At 51.1% G+C, this 20074-nt stretch overlaps 1 protein-coding gene across 1 annotated transcript in view; it reads right to left on the bottom strand.

Annotated features, from left to right (window-relative positions):
- Positions 1-20074, bottom strand: part of CD2H10orf90 (chromosome D2 C10orf90 homolog) — a 270251-nt gene that overhangs the window by 182839 nt on the left and 67338 nt on the right. The window contains 1 exon segment of the mRNA XM_060641211.3: positions 16044-16115. Within this exon segment, the coding sequence (XP_060497194.2) occupies positions 16044-16115 (72 nt within the window).

The raw sequence follows: 20074 nt of genomic DNA, 5'->3' as shown, positions 1-20074 counted from the left end.
CCTCAAACGAGACCCCCGCTCTGTGCACGACACATCTCAATTATCAGGGAAAGCCAGCCCAGAGACAAACGGCAGATGGTAACACCAAGACCAGGAGACGCGGCTTCCAGCTGCCCGACAGATGCAGACATCTGAGGGCATCTATCCTGGACGCAATGGCTTGAAAGGGGGGAAGTTTTCAAAGTAATTTTAAATTCCACATACTTAAAACTTTTAGTTAAACTTCATCAGAAAAACTGATGCCCACAAGGCACGAGAAGCCATTTGTAGAAAAATGGGCTTATAAATAATAGGGCTCCTCAAGCTTTGTATTCTTGGCAGATAGGACATCCTTCCCCATTAGTAAACCCACATACTTTGTATTCAGGAAAGAGAGGAGACACCAGCCTTGCAAGGCTCTGTCCAGGGACGGGGCCAGGCAGTGCGGGGTTTGATGAATGCCAGGTGCAAGGAGATGTGAGTGGGGGGAGGGTCTCAGACCCAAAGACTGTCTATGAACTTCACTGCTAGAGGGCCTTCCTTTTGCCTTCACCAACTTCTCTTTTTATTTAAAAAAAAAAATTTTTTATGTTTTTTTATTTCTGAGAGACAGAGCACACGCAGGGGAGGGGCAGAGGGAGAGGGAGACACGGAACCCGAAGCAGGCTCCAGGCTCTGAGCTGTCAGCACAGAGCCTGACACGGGGCTCGAACTCACGGACCGCGAGATCATGACCTGAGCCGAAGCCGGACGCTCAAGCGACTGAGCCCCCAGGTGCCCCATGATCTTCAGACTCTATTTCCAACACCTATCTGCCCACCACCCTCGTCACACACTCCCTCCTCTGGACAGCTGCCGTGGGCCTTCAACGTGTCTCCCTGCAATCACCCCTGCCCCCCAGCCCACGCCACCAGGGGGCCCCAGCTGCAGGCTCGCGGCCCAGCCGGACACCCTCCTGCATCTCCAGCGGGGGCCCCGGCAGAACAGGTACTTGCCGCTGGGTACCCCATTTCCCAGACAGGTTTGTCCTGCGCAGGTGGCCTTCTCACAAAGCCAAACGAATCAGGATCCGTAAGTTTCAACCCCTCAGCTGCTTCCGCCTTACACAGAAGGCCACCCTTGTCCCGCCGGCCCTCGGGGTTCTGCCTGATCGGTCCCCCGGGTACCTTCCAATCACGCCTCCTACCCCTGCCCCTTCCTCGAGCCACGCCCGCTTTCCTTTTCCCTCCCTCCCTCAGGAACTTTGCACATCCTGCTTCCTCGGCCTGACACAGCCCCCCCCTCCCCCCACCACCGCCGGGGCCCCTGGTGGGCAGATTCCTTTTCAACTTTCCTGACCTGAAGCAGGTGTCCTGTTTTCTCTCTCTCTCATCTCCTTGTTACAATAATTTTTCTCATTCGTTTACTTGCTATTTGTCCGTCCTGAACCTCTAGAATACGATCTCAGGATGGTACGTTCCCTCGATGTCGTGTTCAACAACGCGTACCCCGGGGCACACAGCAAGGGCTCCGCAAAAGAGGGGGCTGCCACCCTGATTTACCCGATCTCTCTCTTCCAGGGCTCTGAGATCTCCGACCTTCCTTGATGGCAGGGATCTGAACAAGGAATGATTGAAATGGAGGACAGGCAGCGTAAATACCAAGGGCCAGGATGTATAAACAGGAGCACGAAGGCTTTGAAACCGTCTTGAAGGAGCCTCGCGAGGTGCAGCTTCCTCTGCAGACCAAGGACTGAGCCACTGCCTCGGGGCAAGAGCAGCTGGGGCAGGCATCCTTGGGGACCATGCACTGTCCCTGTAGCTGCAGGTGCCCCAGGAGAGCTGGAATCTCCAAGGACTGTAGGGAGCAGCATCCCCAGGCATGTAAACTGGCAAAATGCAAAGCCGAGGATAAGAACCAGCAGCCTAGATCATCAACCCGTGCTTCAAGAGCTAAAGAAACGCTGATGGTTCTATGAGCCGCTGAGTCTGGGACATGGTGTGGTTTTTGGTGTCACTCTGGCAATGGCCATGAGTCCCATCGCCGGTCTTCACACCTTATCCCCTCCAGGTCCCCTGACAAAACGGCATTTCTGCATCTACCGGAGCCTGGTCTCACTCCAGGACCTGCTGCAAACATCCAGATGTGGCCCCCACCTCGGCCGCCCACAGGAGGGCACCTGCCCAGAGGGCTCAGCACCCGAGCTCCACAGCCATCTTCTATCATCTCTCCAATAACTGCCCAGAGACTCACGAGACCCGTGAGGACCCACGAGGAATTCTGCTGATTGGGCAGGAAATGCAGAAGTGGGGACGCAGGACATTCCCCAAGTGGCTAGGAGATTCCCCGGGGAAGGCCCGGCAGTGTCTGCCTGTCACGCAGCGGCACAGGGCAGGGAGGTCAGCAGACACCTGCCCAAGTGCTTAGAGCACAGGCCAGAGGGGTAGCCTGATCCAACCTGGGGGTGGCCTTCCAAGGTGGCCAAGGGCAGGGACAGAGTCGGCCACTGCAGGGCTCCCGGCCAGGGAAGGTGTGGGATAGAAGGCTCTGTGGTAAGCTGGGAGGAGAGCACCCCTTGCCTGGGATAAAGCTGTGGGGATAAAGAGGAAGCAAGGCAAGGGGACAGGCTGACGGGGGACCAACTGTGTGTGTCACGCATGGAGAGCAGGCGCCCACTGGCCAGTTGTGAGCCCACGGGGCGTCTGGCGGGTTGTCCCTTTGTCCTCCTACTCCGCCTCAATCCCAACCCCCTTGCTGTCCCCAACCTCACCTCCTCTGTCCTCAAGCAGCTCGAATAGAACGCTCCAGAAAGAAAGTAAGAGCCTAACCTGTAAGCATCGGTGTATTTCTGGCAGTGGGGGTGGGGAGGGGGCATTGATAGCATACAATGCTGATTTAGACATCAATGACTGAGATTAGTCCCTCCTCATCAGGGAAATGCAAATCTAAACCCTAATGAGAGATCCCCTCACACCTGTCAGGTTGGCTGTTCCCCAAAAAAGTAAAGTAACACGTGTTGGCAAGGACGGGGAGAAACTGGAAAGCTTGTATCCTATTGGTGGGAACACAAAATTGCGTAGGCACTATGGGAAACGGTGGGGTTTTTTGTTTGTTTGTTTTTCAAAAAATTAAAAATCAGAATTACCATGTGATCCAGAAATCCCACTTCTGGGTATTTATCTGAAGAACTGAAATCAGGATCTCGAAGTGATATCGGCAGCCCCCCCCCCCCCCCCGCCCAGTCCCAGCCACGCCACTCACCGTAGCCGAGACGTGGAAACAACCCAAACCCTGCCTGACCCCACTGACATGAGGTGTGTACAAACGGGTCAGCTTCCTAGAATCAGAGATCGGGATGGTGATGGCCAGGGGCTCCCGGGAGGGGGTGCTGGGGGAAATACTCATCAATGGACATGACTTTTCAGTTAAGCAATTGCTCTCGAGATTTGCTGTACAACATAGTATCCACAAGCAGCCACAACACCACAATAAAATAAAGTTTTAGAAAACGGTTGGGACTAGCGTCCTCTAGCTATTATAACCACTCCTTGGAACAACGATGCAAGGTAGGTATTACCATTCTCAGTTTACAAATATGGTGAAACTAAGTCTCACGGTGCTCAGTTATCCAACGTCCCAGGGTGAAGGGTGGAGGAGAGGGATTGCCCAAAGCCCTCCAGTTTCGCCCCATAACACTGACTCCAATCTCGTCTCCGAGGCGGGAAGATTATCCTCTGATCCAAACTTGAATTCACGCTCAAGCAGCCCGTGCTCTGAACCCCAGCGCCCCAGCCTTATCACCTGCGGCACGTTCTGGAAGAAAGGCCCCTTGACCCCCCCCCCAGCCCTGCCTGTTTCCAGAGGGAACGAGGCTCGCCCCCTCCCCAGGCTGACGTTCTCGGTGTTGAACCACCCTCAGAGACGGTCTCCTAAGTCCCGTAAAAAGAACGAATCAAACCAAAGTGCACGCCAGGCATTAGAGAAAGCCACGTTCGGAGCTGAGTGAGTAGCTGGAGTCCCGCCAGGGCCCGTAGGAAGGATCTGAAAGAAACTAGGAGCTGAGGGTCATTAAAGCAAAGCCATTTAATACCGGAAAGGGAAGGGGATTTTAAAAGCACAGTCCTATTATAGACTCTGTTCCATCCCATCTTCCAGTTGAAACCCAGGACACGTTCCCACCGCTTCTCCCTCGGCGGGACCGGCAACCGCCCCCACCCCCCCACCCCACCCCCGCCAGAGAACCTGTCGGCCCCAAGCTCAAAGGCGCCTAGAGAACCTTCAGGAGAGCCCTAAATTAAGCGGGATTTAGGAACTCAGGGCCGATCAATGCGGAAGCAGGGGTTGGGGGCGGGGGGGGGGGGGTCTCTCGGTGCAAATGGACTCTGCCCACGGGGCATTCCACAGGGCTCCGGGTTAACTGTGTGAAGTCTCCACGTTCAAAGGGAAAGCAATCAGTGTGTATTCAAACGCTCTGGGCTCTCCCTCCAGTCCTGCCTGGTTTTCAAATCCTGCTCGGTGGCCCAGAAATGCAAAGCCCCCCCCGCCCTCCCCGGGGGGACGGGGTTCCCGGAACCTGAGCGCCCAGGGCCCCTTTCCAGCCAGAGCACCTCTGCTGTCTCCCAAAAGGGCTTCCCAGACGATTCCATCTTATGCAAGAGTTCCATTTAAAAATAACATGAGCTGCTCTAAGGAAACTCAGCTCTCTGTGGTCCAGGAGAAACTTCTAGGCTGAAGCTCCGAAAATGAGATGCAGAAGCTGTTATCCTCGGCACAGAGGTCAGGGAGCAGCGACGTCATATGCCAGCCTAAGGGGAAAACGTTCCAGAAGGCTGTACAAACGTGAGGTGCCCTCCTGTGCCCAAGGCAGGCATATGACAGGAAGCTCAGTCTCTTTAGGAACAATGGCATCTTTGAATGCAGAAGCCAGATCTCACCTGTCAAATTGCTCAAACACAGAAATGCAGTTTTTACCGGGAAAGGAGAGGTCTTTGTGCTCCCCAGGGAGCTGGAAAAGGGTGTTGGCCCTAATTTTCTTTTTAAGGTTTATTTATCTATTTATAGACAGAGGGAGGGGGAGAGAGAATTCCCAGCAGGCTCCTCAATGTCAGCGCAGAGCCCAACGCGGGGCTCGAACCCACGAACCAAACTGTGAGATCATGACCTGAGCCGAAACCAAGAGTCGGACGCTCGACTGACTGAGCCACCCAGGGGCCCCTGGACTTAGGTTTCTTAATGGCATTCCACCAACAGGAGCTCCTTTCCAGCAAACACATCCAGGAAGGGAGACAGAGACCACTCTTGGGAAACAAGAGAGGAGGAGGCAAGTCAGGAGATAATCTGCTCAAAAGAAGATGCTTTATGGGAAGATCTCATGGCCGGCACTGGGGTTTCCACCGAGATGTGAAATAAGCGATGGGGGTGGACAGTTTTGCTTTGTTCAGGGGACGTTTTACTCTGTGTTCTTGTCCCCTCGGCTCAGCCCCTTTACAGCGGCCGGAGGGATTCTCCTCTCGTGTTGGCAAGCCGGACGTTAATGCGACCATTATATTAAATAACATGATAAGCTTCAAAACTACGTTTAATTCCACGTGTCACTTTCAATTTGTGTTTCCTTTGTTTATACACTTTTCCCTTCTAGAGAATCGTATCTTCACATGGCCAGCTGGGCACAAAGCTACTCAAAAATATAACACTTCAGCTCTCAAGCAAGTTTATTCTCTCTACGCCCTATTGACAATATTTCACCCAAAGAGCAACGCTCTGCGCAGTAGGGCTCACGGAGTTTGGGGTTTGCCTTCTATTTGCAGCCTTTCCCCAATGACATCAACCTTTGCAAGGAGTGTGTGACTTCAACAATTACCGGTAAGCGTTCTTTTCCTCTCAGGGGGGCTCTGGACGCACAACTAACAATAAGGAAGTAGAAACCGATGAGTCTCTTTAACTAAACCAGCTTAAAATCACACCAATAATAATGTGTAAGCTCTGGGGCAGGCCATGCAACTAGGAGAGGGGTTCATGAAGTTCAAGGAAGGAGCATGAGAGGCCCGCGATTGGAAGGGGGGGGTCATAGCCACTCAGAGAGGAGAAAGAAGACAGGGCAGAAAGGGGAGTGCACCCAGCGTCCCAGGGTGCCATTCAAAGTCCTTCTGAAGTCATGGAGCGCCTGGGTGGCTCAGTCGGTTAAGCGTCCGACTTTGGCTCAGGTCATGGTCTCGCGGTCTGTGGGTTCGAGCCCCGCATCGGGCTCTGTGCTGACAGCTCAGAGACTGGAACCTGTTTCAGATTCTGTGTCTCCCTCTTTCTCTGACCCTCCCCTGTTCATGCTCTCTCTCTGTCTCAAAAATAAATGAGAATGTTAAAAAAAAAGTTAAGAAAAAAACAAAACAAAACAAAAACTAAAGTCCTTCTGAAGTCAGCCACAGTGACGAGCCCGATCCCGTCCCCATGGCTCTCCAGGCTCCACGGGTGACTTAGCTCCTTCCTCTACCCATCCGGCTCATTCCCCCAACAGCTGTTTCCAGAGCACCTGGCTTGGTACAGGGGCTGGCAAGCAAACTCCAAGCTGTCTCGCAGCTTTCAGTCTGGACCAGAACGCAGATGTTTGTCAAGTGCAAATAAATGTAACGTTATTGTGACAAGTGCAGCAAAGAAAAGGAAAGTGGACTCCAGGTGCCTGAAGCGGGGATTGGTCTCGAGATCAGGGATGTACGGCAGAGGATCTGCGGGGCAAGTCAAGGTTCCTTAGGGGGAAGGGGACAGGTTCAAGCAAGGAGATCAGCTTGTACAGGGACCCTGTAGCAGGAAGCACGTGGAGAGCATGGGTGGAGCAGAGAGAGGGAGAGAGAGAGAGAGAGCTCAAAGACCAGTGCCCCCAGAGCCTCTCAGACCGTAGTAAGAATGGTCTTTAGGAGCAACAACTGAAAAGTATGGAAGGGTTTTAAAGTAGGGAATGGCCTGGCCCACACAGACCAAACAGAGAAAACACGGACTATTGCAGTAGTCAATACCAACATGGCAGCAGGGATGGATCCCAGAATTGATTAGGAGGAAAATCAGAGGGACGTGGTCATGGATTGGAAAGGGGGGGGGTGGTGGGAGAGGCAGAAAGATGTCTAGGTTCCCAGCTTGGCCGGCCACGGGGATGGTGGTGCCACTCCTGGGATGGGGACGGCAATCCTGAGCTTAGAGAGATGCTTCTCATGCCCATCTAGAACCCAATCTAGAACGTGGGTTTCCGCCTTGCTGGGGAGTGAGTTCCCGGCTTGCACTGCATTCCTGTACCTGATGCTGGACCTCAGGCACTCTGGACAGGACCTATCCTGAGCCAGATCCAGCCACACCACACTGCCCCTTCCTGCATGGCCCCTACTCTACACTCCCAGGCACCCAGACGTACCTCCTCCATCTGAGGACACGGTGTCCTCTAGCCACGTGTCCCTGACACTGACCTCATGCCTGGTGTGCACACCTGGCTCTCACCGCACCTTCGGAAGCTGAGTCCCAAGCTCTCTCTCTGTTCTCCCCGCCCCAGAGGGCGTGTTAACCCCCCAGGCCCCCGACCACCTCATTGTCCTCATTCCTCCACATCTCCACTCTGTCCAGGCCAGGCCCTCATGGTGTAAGGCCTACAGATAAGACCCCCTATCACGTGCTGATGTGACATCTGGTGCAATCCAGAGGGCTTCATCTGGCCAAACCGCGAATTCCCCTCCTATCCCCGCCGATAAGATCCCCCGGCCAAATGACCCTCCTCATGATGGGGTCCAGGAGCAGCGCCCGGGTCTCCCTGAGCGGTGGGCTTCGTTTCCCTTCCAACCCGTGGAATTACTCGAACGATCTTGCTACATCCTCCTGCAGGAGCCAGGGGTCGCCCCACCCTCCCAATATTACAAAGCCTGCCTCCACTGCTCCCACTTATGCTGTTCTTGAGTGCAATCCTCACGTGGCCCTGCAGGGGATACGTGGCAGATGGTGTGCTGCTCCCCAGCGCTGTAAGCGTCTGTGACTCACAAACCGCTAGGGACTCATCTGTCCGGGGTCAGGTGTTGTGCACGGCCACCCCCATCACCCTGGGGCGGGGACCCCTCCATCACCAACAGGATAAAGAGGAGGCAATTAGAAGAGCCCTCTGAGTTAGGGCTCTGTGCTGCAAAACTCCTGGGGGTGAAGGAATGACCATCGTCTTTATTTCGTAAAAACCCAGCCAACTCCAAAAGACCCACAGCGGTGGCTCCAACAAGGGATGCCCAGGACAACTTCTTGGGCTCCATCCCCATAGACTCTGACGCTGTGGTCTGGGTGGAGCCTGGAGACGCTTTCCGTTCTAGGATCCATGGGTGATTCAGATGCCCTCTTTTACCTGGGGACTTCTGCTAGAGCAGAGCCATTTTCCTTACACTGTGACTTCCGCAAAATCTTGTCTCCAGGCTGGATGGGCTAGGATTGCTGCTCAGCCATTGGACTTGGGCTTCTTTTTTTTTATTTTTTATTTTATTTTTTGAGAGAGAGAGAGAGAGAGAATGAGGAGGGATGAAGGGCAGAGGGACAGAGAGAGGGGGCACCCCAACAGGCTCCATGCTCGGCATGGAGTCCAACACTGGGTTCAACCCCACAAGCCTGGGATCATGACCCGAGCCACAATCAAGAGTTGGATGCTCAACTGACTGAGCCACGCGGGTGCCCTGGACGTAGGCTTCTTAAAGGCATTTCGTCAACAGGTGCTCCTTTCTAGCAAACGCATAATGTTGGGTGTCTGTCTCTCAGACTCATGCCCTTTGTTCAGGTCAAAATACTGACCCCCAAAGATGCCCACCCTGGCACCCATGGACGGTAGAAGGGCTCATAGGCTTCAAGGGAAAATGAACGGAAATTGTGGGTAGTTCTCCCTACTCCACCTCTGAGAACGAGATGCGGTGGCCCTCACGGACTGCCGACCTCATGTCCGCCCCGGCATCTGATTTCTTCACTTCGAAGACAAGAGGCAATGACTAAGCTGCCATGCCTTTGAGAGGAGGCAGCTAAATCCGGCTGGATGCATTTCTTTCCGATTCAAAGCTATACCGACTGGGGAATCTTCAGCTGTGCTGTTTGCCTAGCACATTATTCTACCAATCATTTTTAAAATTAGATTACATACCAGGTGATGGGCAAAGACGAAGCTAGAAGCAAGAACTCACAGAAGGGGGAACGTTGCTTATTGCACTGTTTACAGGTGATTGCAACCAACCTGAAGGTCGAGACCCAGGCAGCCACTACGCAGAACTCAGGAAGGGCCGTGCGCATAAAGGTCATCCGTTAGACAGCAAACAGGGAACTGTCACATGCCCCTGTGACAAAGCGACGCGGTCTGTTTTCTTTCCAGTAATGTTCTACGCCAGGAGGCCCGACAGACCCAAACACATCTCTTTACATCTTGCGCAGAAAGCGGGAATAAGTGTTCTCTCTTCTGGGGGCGGGGGGGGGGGGGGGTCAGAGAAGTTATGCTGCCTTTTCCCACCTCCCCTCTTGCAGAGCGAGGTGCACACTGGGCAGAGCGAGCACCCAGCAGGCTCACAGGAGCCCCCTGGGAGGAGGCCTCTGTCCCCTCAACAAAGGAAGCCGAGTAACAGGACAGGTGTGTGACACGCAAAGCAGTTGGAAGGGTCTTAGAAAAACCCAAAGGGAGGTGCTACCCCCACAGGCTCTCGAGTGCCGTCACGCGATCCGATTCCCAGCCTGCTCTGCGGGCTTGCCTGGGAGAGTCAAGTAAGATCCCCGGACGTACACTTGGTTCCACACGGTTCCTTCGGATGGACAGATAATCCTGGGCAGTCTAGTGAATACTCCTGCGCACCGGTGTCTGACCTTGGGAACAGAGCGAAACGAGGTCCCTGCCCTCCGAGCCAACGGTCTTGAAGACCACAACCCAAGACAAGCCCACGAGGGAAACCAGGCAACGCAGGAAGGAACGTCCTGTGAAACCATCAAAATCTGAAGCCAAGGGTGGGCAGGTTGAATCAGGGAATGTGTCCGACAAATGGGAGCATCTTCACAACTGAAACACACAGAAGGTGGCTTCAGGAGGGTCCCCGGGGGCCGGGAGAGGGACAGGTAAGGGCAGAGTCAGATGCGGGCTGGCCCCAGATGCTGTGCCGGGGAGTTCACACTCCGCCCTCTCTGAGAACTGGTGGGAACGCAGAGAAGTGGCGTTGATCAGAGACACTCTTTCACACTGTCCAATAGAGGAGCCTCCTCACGGGCAGGGAGGAGCCTGTGAGAATGAGGCAGGTGGCAACGTGGCACAATGAAAACGGCTTCTGTATAAAAAAGGATCGTGCGTCTCCGCTTCAACAATTAGAGCCGGAATAAAACAGGGCTTTTGCCGTGCCCGCTATCTCTGGCTCATAGAGAAACTACAATTACAAGTGACTTCTTCCAGCAGAGAAAAGAAACACAACTCACATCAGTCTCAGGGTGGTTTTTAAGGGACGGCAGACCAATCCTTCCGTGAAGGATGGTCGGGCGTATGTGTCGTGTTGGGGCCACTGTCTCGGCACAAATGAAACCAAAACGAGGGTTATCGAGGAAGTGAACCGCCGCTCTTGTAAAAGTTGGAACGGAGACACGGTGACCCTCAAGTTTTAAGTGAAATATAATAACTTCAACCCCTCATCCATCAAAGACCCACCCTTTAAAAACTGCCAGTTGTAAAGGTCAGGCTTAATTGATCAGGAAGGAGAAAATTTCATGCCGCCCCACCTTCCTTCCTAAGCCAAGTGAATTAGCAATTAAAAATTCCAGGTGACCCTTCATCAATTACCTTTCCATACATTTCCCATAACTGATGGCCCCAGAAATGGCTTAACTAAGCACCAAATCCTCCTAATCATTGCTAAATCCTCAGATTAAGCAGTCTCCTCTGCAGACAGGTAGCACAGCGATGGGGGGATGGGAAAAGGAATCTTTTAACAACACGCAGAATGGAAATTTGAAACGGACTTCCTACCGTCCACCGATTTTGAAAACGGATGCGAGTTTGGACAGATACAGTCACCGTTCCCACGTTTTTTTCTCTCTTAGTGTTTGGATCCTATGTCACTGTAAACTGAAGTTTTACCCAGGCCCACCGATTTCAAAGGGCTTCCCGATGGGACGATTTTACCATAAGATATCCGCCCCCTGTCTTTCCCAGTCCTGGGATTTCCAGGACTGAGGCAGTGAAGAGTTGCTGTGTCCAAGTGGAAGAAGCGAAAATAGAAATCCGGAGATGATGTGCATTTCCAATTTCGTGCACGAGCATAGGGTCCACTCTGCCTGGGCCAACCACTCCCCTGGTCTAGCTTCTGCAACAGAGGCTCACCACCCACAGCGCTGAGTTCTAGAGCAGCTGGTAGACCACCATTGTCCTAAACCACCATCGTCTGAGAGCAAAATAAGACCTGGGCAAGTGGAAAGACTTATCCAAAGATAAAGAGTTAAGTGAGGTCAGAGTCAACCCTGGCACTAAAAACCTCACCTGAGAAAACAAAACCCCGATGCTGGGTCTGTGGTTCCCTTTACCACCCCACCCCCCACACCCAGCCGGCACCCCATACATGTGGGCCCTTGGGTCTTGCAGCCCACCCTCGTCCCAGCTCACACATTTTCTGCTGCAATGATCTCAGCTGTTCTCATGGCTTCTCACACACTGCCTGTAAATGAGAGTCCTATTGATAAACGTGTAAATATTGTAAATGATGGTCATATCTATGACCCTAACCTGTCTCCCGACGTCAACACCACCCTGCCGCATGCTTCCTGGACATTGAAGGCAGGCGGCCTCTCACAAGTAGAGGGTCCAAACCCCACAAATTCAGGATCCTCCGACTAGCCCCGCCCCCCTCACTCCCTGAGCCTCCCAAACCTTGAATTCCCTACCCGACTACTGGTAGCTCTGCCTGCCCAGAAACGACTTTAAACATCCCCCTTATTGCAACCCCTGCAAATAACTGGGTCATCACCCAGCGTCCCAGTGACTCCAGCATGCCCACCCCTGCCCCAGAGGAAAGCGCGCCATCACCTGCCTGAGTAGCACAATGGAGTCGCCTTCCCAGAACCCGGGACCAGATGACACATTCTAACAAGTCAATATGTAACTGTAACAACTCTTTGGCGTCTCACTACAGACTAAAAGCAAGTGAATAAGTTACTTTATTTTGGCTCAACAGGATCTGAAGGATTTCTAACAATTCCGGCTGTGTGAGCAGGTCATGAGCCCCCTGCCCTTGGGGCTTCTGTGTGGTCAGCTTACCCTGCAGAGGCTTTCCCGCTGCTGCGTGGAAATGAGTAGGAGGGTTTCAGACAGGAGACATTGGGAAGAAACTGGACAAAGTGACCCTCTGGCCCCTCCCAAACTTGAGATACCGTGAGCTCCGTCTGCCTGGCCCCCTGGACTCCTTCTGGAAGAATTGTCCCACAAGCCGGGTACCCACAGGATTAGATCCTCTGAAGCCACGTCTCAAATACCTGACTTTGCTTCCTGACCTGAGATGACTGAATCAGGATGGAGCCTGAGAGGTTAATTGACAGACACAAGAAAATGGCTCCCGCACTTTCTGTAAGCTGGTGGCTCTTCCTTCCGTGAAATTCACTTACAATGGTTTCCCTTTTGTGTGTTTTTGGTCCTTCCGACACCAACTTGGAACTAAAACTCTGCTCTCTGGGTTTCCTGCCAAGACCAGGGACAGGATTGATGAAGATTTCATCGTGTGTGGACCCTTCCCCTTCTTGAGAGTGTGGGGCAGGGAGTCAGATCCTTGATCCAAAATGCTGTTCTTCCCTGAGGCAGTGAACCAGGACCACAGAGGTCCCTGAGGGCACAGGTGGCTTCCCAGGCCGGGTTTTCAGAGAAAAGATGTGTCTTGAGGCCCTCCTTGACCTAACTTTAGTCAGGCTCCTCTGAGCGCTTTTCCTAACTAGGCCTCATCCTGGGCCTGCCTTTGGTGGCCTGTCAGGCCCAGTTTTAGCAAAGAATCCTATTGGGTCTGGATTTAGAGAGAAACCTGCTGAGCTGGCTTAACAAGACTTTCCCCAACCCTTGACCTCTAATCACATTCTTTTTTTTTTTTTTTTTTTGAAGTTTATTTATTTATTTTGAGAGAGACAGACAAAGTGAGCACGGGAGGGGCAGAGAGAGAGGGAAACACAGAATCCCCCAGTAGGATCCGGGCTCCGAGCTGCCAGCACAGAGCCCGACGTGGGGCTCGAACCCACAGACTGTGAGATCATGACCCGAGCCAAAACCAACTCAGACGCTTAACTGACTGAGCCACCCAGGCACCCCTCTAATCAAGTTCTTCTTGGTAATTTTCTCTGCCCCTAATCCCTCCCCCTGCCATTGGTTATGAATCCCCAGCTTCCCTGACGTAGTTCTGGATTAGGGGACTCCCTTCTACCACAGGAACTCACACGTCCTGCCATTTTTAAGCAGTTGATAGTGCCTTTTCTTCTCTTTCTTTTTTTTTTAATACTTATTTATTTTTGAGAGAGAGAGAGAGAGAGAGAGAGAGAGAGAGAACAAGTGGGGGAGGGGCAGAGAGAGAGGGAGACAAAGAATCCGAAGAAGCAGGCTCCAGGCTCTGAGCCATTAGCACAGAGCCCGACGCGGGGCTTAAACTCACGAACTGCGAGATCATGACCTGAGCCGAAGTCGGACGCTCAACCGACTGAGCCACCCAGGCGCCCCAACAATGCCATTTCTAACAGATGGGAATGACCTTGCAGCAAGACGCACAAAGCCAGGTGACCCCTTCGAGAAGCAGCCATCAGGGAAGTATTATGCTCCTCGGCCATGAATTCCTCCTTTCCCTTATATTCGGAGTTGAGCCCAGACTCTCTTTCCTACTCTAAGACCTCACGTAGTAGTCTCCCTGAATAGAATCTGCCTTATTCTCTTTAACAAGTGTCATGAGTGATTTTTTTCTTTAACAACTGCTTGCCTTCTGGGAGAATACCCACGGTTTCAGACTATGTCTAAAATATCCTTCCATAATTAGAACTTGGAAAATAGGGAAAGAAAGAAAAGAAAAGAAAGGAAAGAAAGGAAAGGAAAGGAAAGGAAAGGAAAGGAAGGAAGGAAGGAAGGAAGGAAGGAAGGAAGAAAGAAAGAAAGAAAGAAAGAAAGAAAGAAAGAAAAAGAAAGAAAGGAAGGAAGAAAGATAGAAAGAAAGAAAGAGAAAGAAAGAAAGAAAGAAAGAAAGAAAAAGAAAGGAAGAAAGAAAGAGAGAAAAAGAAAGAAAGAAAAAGAAAGATAGAAAGAAAGAAAGAAAGAAAAAGAAAGAAAGATAGAAAGAAAGAAAGATAGAAAGAAAGAAAAAGAAAGAAAGAAAGAAAGAAAGAAAGAAAGCAAGCAAGCCAGAATCTATGCGTCTCCCTCCACGCCCAGGCTTGCTTGGGCTCATTCCCCGCAGCCTGGACCATTAACCTCTGGCCTCTGGGCAGCATGTACAGGTTTCTAAGTCATTAAACCACTAATGCGAGCCCCACTGCACAGGTGCCCGATCAGGCCCATTTCAAGCTAAGCTAGTCCTGGAGAAAAGCGGACTGGCGGGTCCACATCTAGGTCACGCAGGCCAGACTGCGCTCACTGCCACCTCCGAGCGCTCTGAGAAAAACCCGGCATTCTCCTCCACGTCCCCAACCTCCCCGCGGGGTGCAGGTGGCCAGACGTGTTGCATGAGACCTGCCATTCATGCCACCAGGAGCGTCTGTCAGGGGATTCACGTTCTTACACAAGCAATTTCTGGGCTAGGTTTTTAAAGGATCCGGTTAAATATCTGCCACTATTGAAAGAATAAGCCGTAAGCCATGCTTTGGGGCTCCAGAAAGGACGAACTAGGAGAGCTTCTTCCAAATAATATATTTGTCCTGGGCTGACTGTGTCCGTTATGGAGACGAACTCAGGTCCCTGATGCCTTTGGTAGAGGTGAGCGGCAAGGGGAAAGGAAGAGAGAGGCTACAAAAGCATCTGTGTATAATCACACGCAGACGCACGGACACACATATATTTTTCTCCATAGATACCAATTCATCTACCCCATTTACAAACTGAAATTGAGATGAGGATTCAAAACTAAAATTTGCCGGGGCACCTGGGTGGCTCGGTCGGTTAAGCATCCGACTCTCGATCCGACTCAGGTCGTGATCTCACGGTTCGTGGGATCGAGCCCCGCGTCAGGTTCCGTGCTGACAGTGCGGAGCCTGCTTGGGAATCTCTCTCTCCCTCACTCCCTGCACACCACCCCTCCACTTGTGTGTTCTCTCTCTCTCTCAAAATAAATGAACATTTAAAAAAATAAAATAAATTTTGCTACATGACAACATGCTTTAAAAAAAAAAAAAAGTCCGTTTAATTGAAAGTCAGTTAAGTCGGACACTGAGCCAACCAGACGCCCTGAAAACACGCTTTTAGAGCTTATTTTCTGCTAGAGTCTCTGAATCGAAATATGCTAGCCTCAGAGTCTTATTACAGAACCATCAGAAAAGGTGAGCGAAACCCATACAACCTGTCTCCCAGAAGGGAGAAAAACAAACTGGTTCCCACACCACTTATGTTAACAAACTTCATAAAAGTTACCAACTGTAACCACCACGCCTGGTGTTGTTGTTACAATGCAGGGGCCGGGAACTGAAGCTTCACAAGGAATGATTTATGTTTGCACAGATACCAGGCCTGTATTTAAATCGCGCCTGCTCCGTTGCAAGAATATTCCACGTGTCCCATCACTCATTCCTGGCGGAACCCCGCACCACGCTGGCCCGAACCCCTGCCATCTGCAGGACCCTTGGCTTCCAAATGCACTACCTGAGGCAACCAATATTTCTTGGGCATCGTTTCCTTCGTCAGGGACTGCTAACCTAAAAGCCTGTGTGTTTAGAAATTCGAATCAGCTTCAAATCTTGTCAGAGCCACTGAGCTAGCATCATGGGTCGGGGACGGGGGCGGGGGGCGGAGACGAGGCTCCAAAGCACATCTCATTATTAATAAAAATAAAGGAGAGAGATAGTAAAAAAAAAAAAAAAAAAAGGCTTGAACGGGACCGTCACCCGATCAGCGCCCAGCTCTTTACCTGCTTTGAAAGACCTTCATTTCTTTCCCAAGCAGAATGATCTTTGGGGGACGAGAAGAGCTGGCTATGAATCTAGAAGATAAAGAGAAACCTTCCCAGTCTTTTATTTTTATTTGCCAGATATATAATCTTCAATAATGTACATTATTATTTTTAAAGAACCGAGAAATGTCCCTAGAATCTCTCCAATCTCCCAAGAAAGAACTACGGATTTTAACGAACACACATCTCCATTTTCTCCCGTGCTACATCTGCACGTGAATAAAGAGTAGGTTTCCGATGATTTCAAAATGCAAGAGGCGGCAGAGGGGGGAGGGAGAAAAACCAATCGGCTAACATGGATTTTGCCATGGATTTTGCCAGTAGAGCAAAGAACCACATCTAATGTTTCCTTTCTATCCCATCACAGTGCCGAACGGGTGTTGAGCTGAAATCGGACATTCAATAAATATTGATAAATTGATTAACCACAAGCAATCAGATTTCAGGAATCAGCCTGCAAGGCCCAATGAAAATGAGATTAATAGATACAAAAGTGTCGTGCCGTCTGCGAGGATGATTACGATGCCGGCTCTCTCTGCCTAGAAGGCAAGGGTCGGTTTCGTAAGTTTATTCTGAAAGCCGTTTGCTGTGGGCGAGACTTTGAGTTTAGATTTATACATTTAGAATCAGACTCCGGGGCACCTCGTTCCACACTGGGTCTGCCCTGTGGCCCCTCGCTGACCCCAGGGACTCTCCCCCCAAACTGAAGAGTGACTTTTCGGACACGCGTGCTGTAAACACAGCGGGATCGGAAGAGGCAATGGCCTCACCGTGGACGGGTCATAGGGAAGGCTGGGTAAGACACGAACGCTTTTCAGGAAGGAAATAAAAAGTGCAGCGACAGGAGACACGGGCATGGGACATCATTTAAATCCCAAATTCCACAGAAGGAGCAAGCTACCTCCCTGCCGCTTCAAACACTACCAAGCAGGGGGGTCTGGAACCTGCCTTGGGGGTGGGAAGGGGGCGCAGACGTGCAGGGAGCCGGCCGAACAAGGATTCTAAGCTTCCCCGTTTCCTGGGCTGTTGTCTTGTGTGACTCTTCCAAGAAAGATATTTACGCCTGCTTTTCGAAGTAACTCCGCCGAATGTAGCCAGATAATTAACCTGGGACATGACAGCACAGGATTCATTCTGACCCAGCAGATCCCTCCTCGCACCCTGTGCCGTCCTAGTCGAGAGCCCCAGCCCCACGGCGAAATAACAAATACCCAAGTGCACTGATCTGGACACGGGACTGTTCCCCTCTCTCTCGGGTCCCAGCATTTGGCAGCGAATGGCAGGCCGAGTAGGCTCCAGAGCCGCCTGCTTCTTCAAAGCCTGGAACCATCACGCACAGGCTCTGGGCACTACGGGTCCGAGAATTCCCAGTGGTGACTCGGGAATCTCTACCGTCGACCCAGGTCTCAATCCAATAGTGACATCCTGGGAAGGCTTGGCTGTGACTCAACGTGCTGCTGGTTGCTCACTGTACTTCCTTTCTATAGAACAGCAACACTTTTCCTTGCCCTGAGAACAAAGCGTCAAGAAAGCCCTGTGTGGTCTGCACCAGGTATCCTCTGTGGCATCCCCAGACGCCTCTCTCCAGGCCACATCCTCTGTATGAGCTCCTCTCATGCCCTTGAACACAAATTCTCTTCTCCACCGCAGGGCCTTTGCACATGCTGTTTCACCCACAGAGCATATTGTTTCTTTGGTCCTCCTCTGGATCTTGGCTCACATGACCCGTTCGTGGGAGTGTCCCTGCAGACACCAGCCTCAAAACCAGGTTTCTGATTTATAAGCTCTTACAGAAGCACTACTTTTCAGCACACTCACCTTGAATTATAAATCCACAGGGACTCATGTGAATGTACAGGTGATGGCTGCTCCTCCCCTAGAGTCTAACCGCTCTGAGAAGAAAATTATTTTGCCTTGCTTGCCAATATATTCCTAGCTGCTAGTATGGGGCCAGACATAGAGGAATATTTACTGGGGAAATATTTACTGGGGAAAATATTTACTGGGGAAATATTTACTGGGGAAATATTTACTGGGGAAAAAAGGATGGAATGAATGAATGAATGAATGAATGAATGAATGAATGAAAGCAAAGCCTCTTCTCCAGGGTAAATTACGCACAGTGCCCTTTGGTATCTACTCTCCTGTCTCCTCAAGATCCCTGCTCTCTCCTCGGTCTTCACCTCTGCCTTCCTCACATTGCTAAGTCCAAACCTTTCTTAAAAACGAAACCAAAAACCTGCCCCCCCCACACACACATTACCTTCCTCCCTTCACCTCACCACTTGCCGCAAACCTTCTGGGAGGAGACGGCCACGCTCTTTCTGTCCCATTTCCCCACCTCCCATCAGTCCTCCGTTTGCCGCAATCCAGACTGAACCACTGTGATCTGTGCCTCTGAAGCTTGTCACTGTGCGAGCCAGTGGCCACCCCGGGGCCAGCCCCAGCGGCTGTGTCTATCAACAACCCCTGTTGGTTACGTTCCTAAATATCCGCCTCTCCCCACCGCCTTAGTGGAAGCCCCCGTTCTACTTGTCGAGCCCACAGCAGCCCTCCTCATCCTCAGGCCCGCAGCCCCCGGACCCCACCTCATCGCCAGCCAATGTTCCCATAAAGCAAATCTGGTCATGTCCCTCCCCAGCTTGATACAATCCTTGGGTTTTTAACTCATCCAAAATATAACTAAAGCTATATTCACAAAGACATTTTTTGCAGCATGGTTCATAATGGCAAAACATCGGAGGGTTCTGCAATACCCAACGCCAGGGAATAGCTCTGGAGGTCAGAGCGCATGTGTTAATACATCCATTAACATTATAACCATGTTCGTGGTCCAAGCTACTGTCTCCACAGCTACAGACTATCACAGAGGATCATGGGCAGCCTTGAATGCTATGCTAACGTGGATATTATTTCCTAGGTGACGGGGAAGCTTTGGTGATTTCTGAACAAGGAGAGCGAGTGCTTAATGTTCAGTTATGTGTTAAAGCACACACCTGTGTACATGTTTGATTAGAGCCTTGCCTCTGCAGCCTTTACTCACGGGCTGGAACCGGTTGCTGCCCGTATGTGATGCAACGTTTTGCAACTCCGTTTTACCAAGCCTAGTGTGGGACGCGGATTTCTTTTTTTAATTTTCACTTTCTTACTGGAATAAAATATACTTAACATAAAATTTATCAACGTGACCATTTTCAAGCAGGTGGGAGCTGGTGTTCAGCACATGCCTCATGTTGTGTAACCATCAGCACCACCCTCCGTAACTCTTGTCATCTTGCAAAACTGAAAACTTCCTCCCTTCCCATCTTCCCCCAGCCCGTGGCAACCGTCATCCTACTTTCTATCTCCGTGATTTTGACTACTCTCAGTACTTCGTGTAAGTGGAATCATGCAGTATTTGTCTTTTTGTGACTGGCTTATTTCCCTTAGCACAGTATTCTCCAGGGCCATCCCCATTGTAGCCCGTGTCAGAATTTCCTTCCTTTTTAAGACCGAATATTCTAGAGCGTGGGTATGCCACATGTTGCCTATCCGTTCATCCTTCGAGGGACACAGGTCAGTTGCTCCCATGTTTTAGCTATCGTGAATAACGTTGCTATGAAATGATTGCGGATATCTATCTCTTCGGCCTCCTGCTTTCAATGATTGGAATTATTATTCAATTATTTCGATTATTCAATTACACCAAATAATTGAATTGGTGGATGCATGGCTGGATCACATGGCAACTCTACTTTTAATTTTTTGGAGAAGCACTACACTCTTTTCCTCAGAGGGTTTGCCATTTTGCATTTCCACCAACAGTGCACAAGTGTGTCCATTTTTCCACATCCTCACCAACCCTTGTTATTTTATGGGTTTTTTTTGTATAGTAGCCATCCCAATGGACGTGAGGCAGCATCTCACTGTAGTCTGATTCGCAGTTCCCTACTGATGCGTGATGTCGCATATCTTTTCACATGCTTATTGTACGTCTTCTTTGAAGAAAT

Source organism: Panthera onca, chromosome D2 (assembly GCF_046562875.1).
Source record: "Panthera onca isolate mPanOnc1 chromosome D2, mPanOnc1 haplotype 2, whole genome shotgun sequence".
Taxonomy (NCBI): domain Eukaryota; kingdom Metazoa; phylum Chordata; class Mammalia; order Carnivora; family Felidae; genus Panthera; species Panthera onca.
This window is presented reverse-complemented; position numbering and strand designations above follow the sequence as displayed.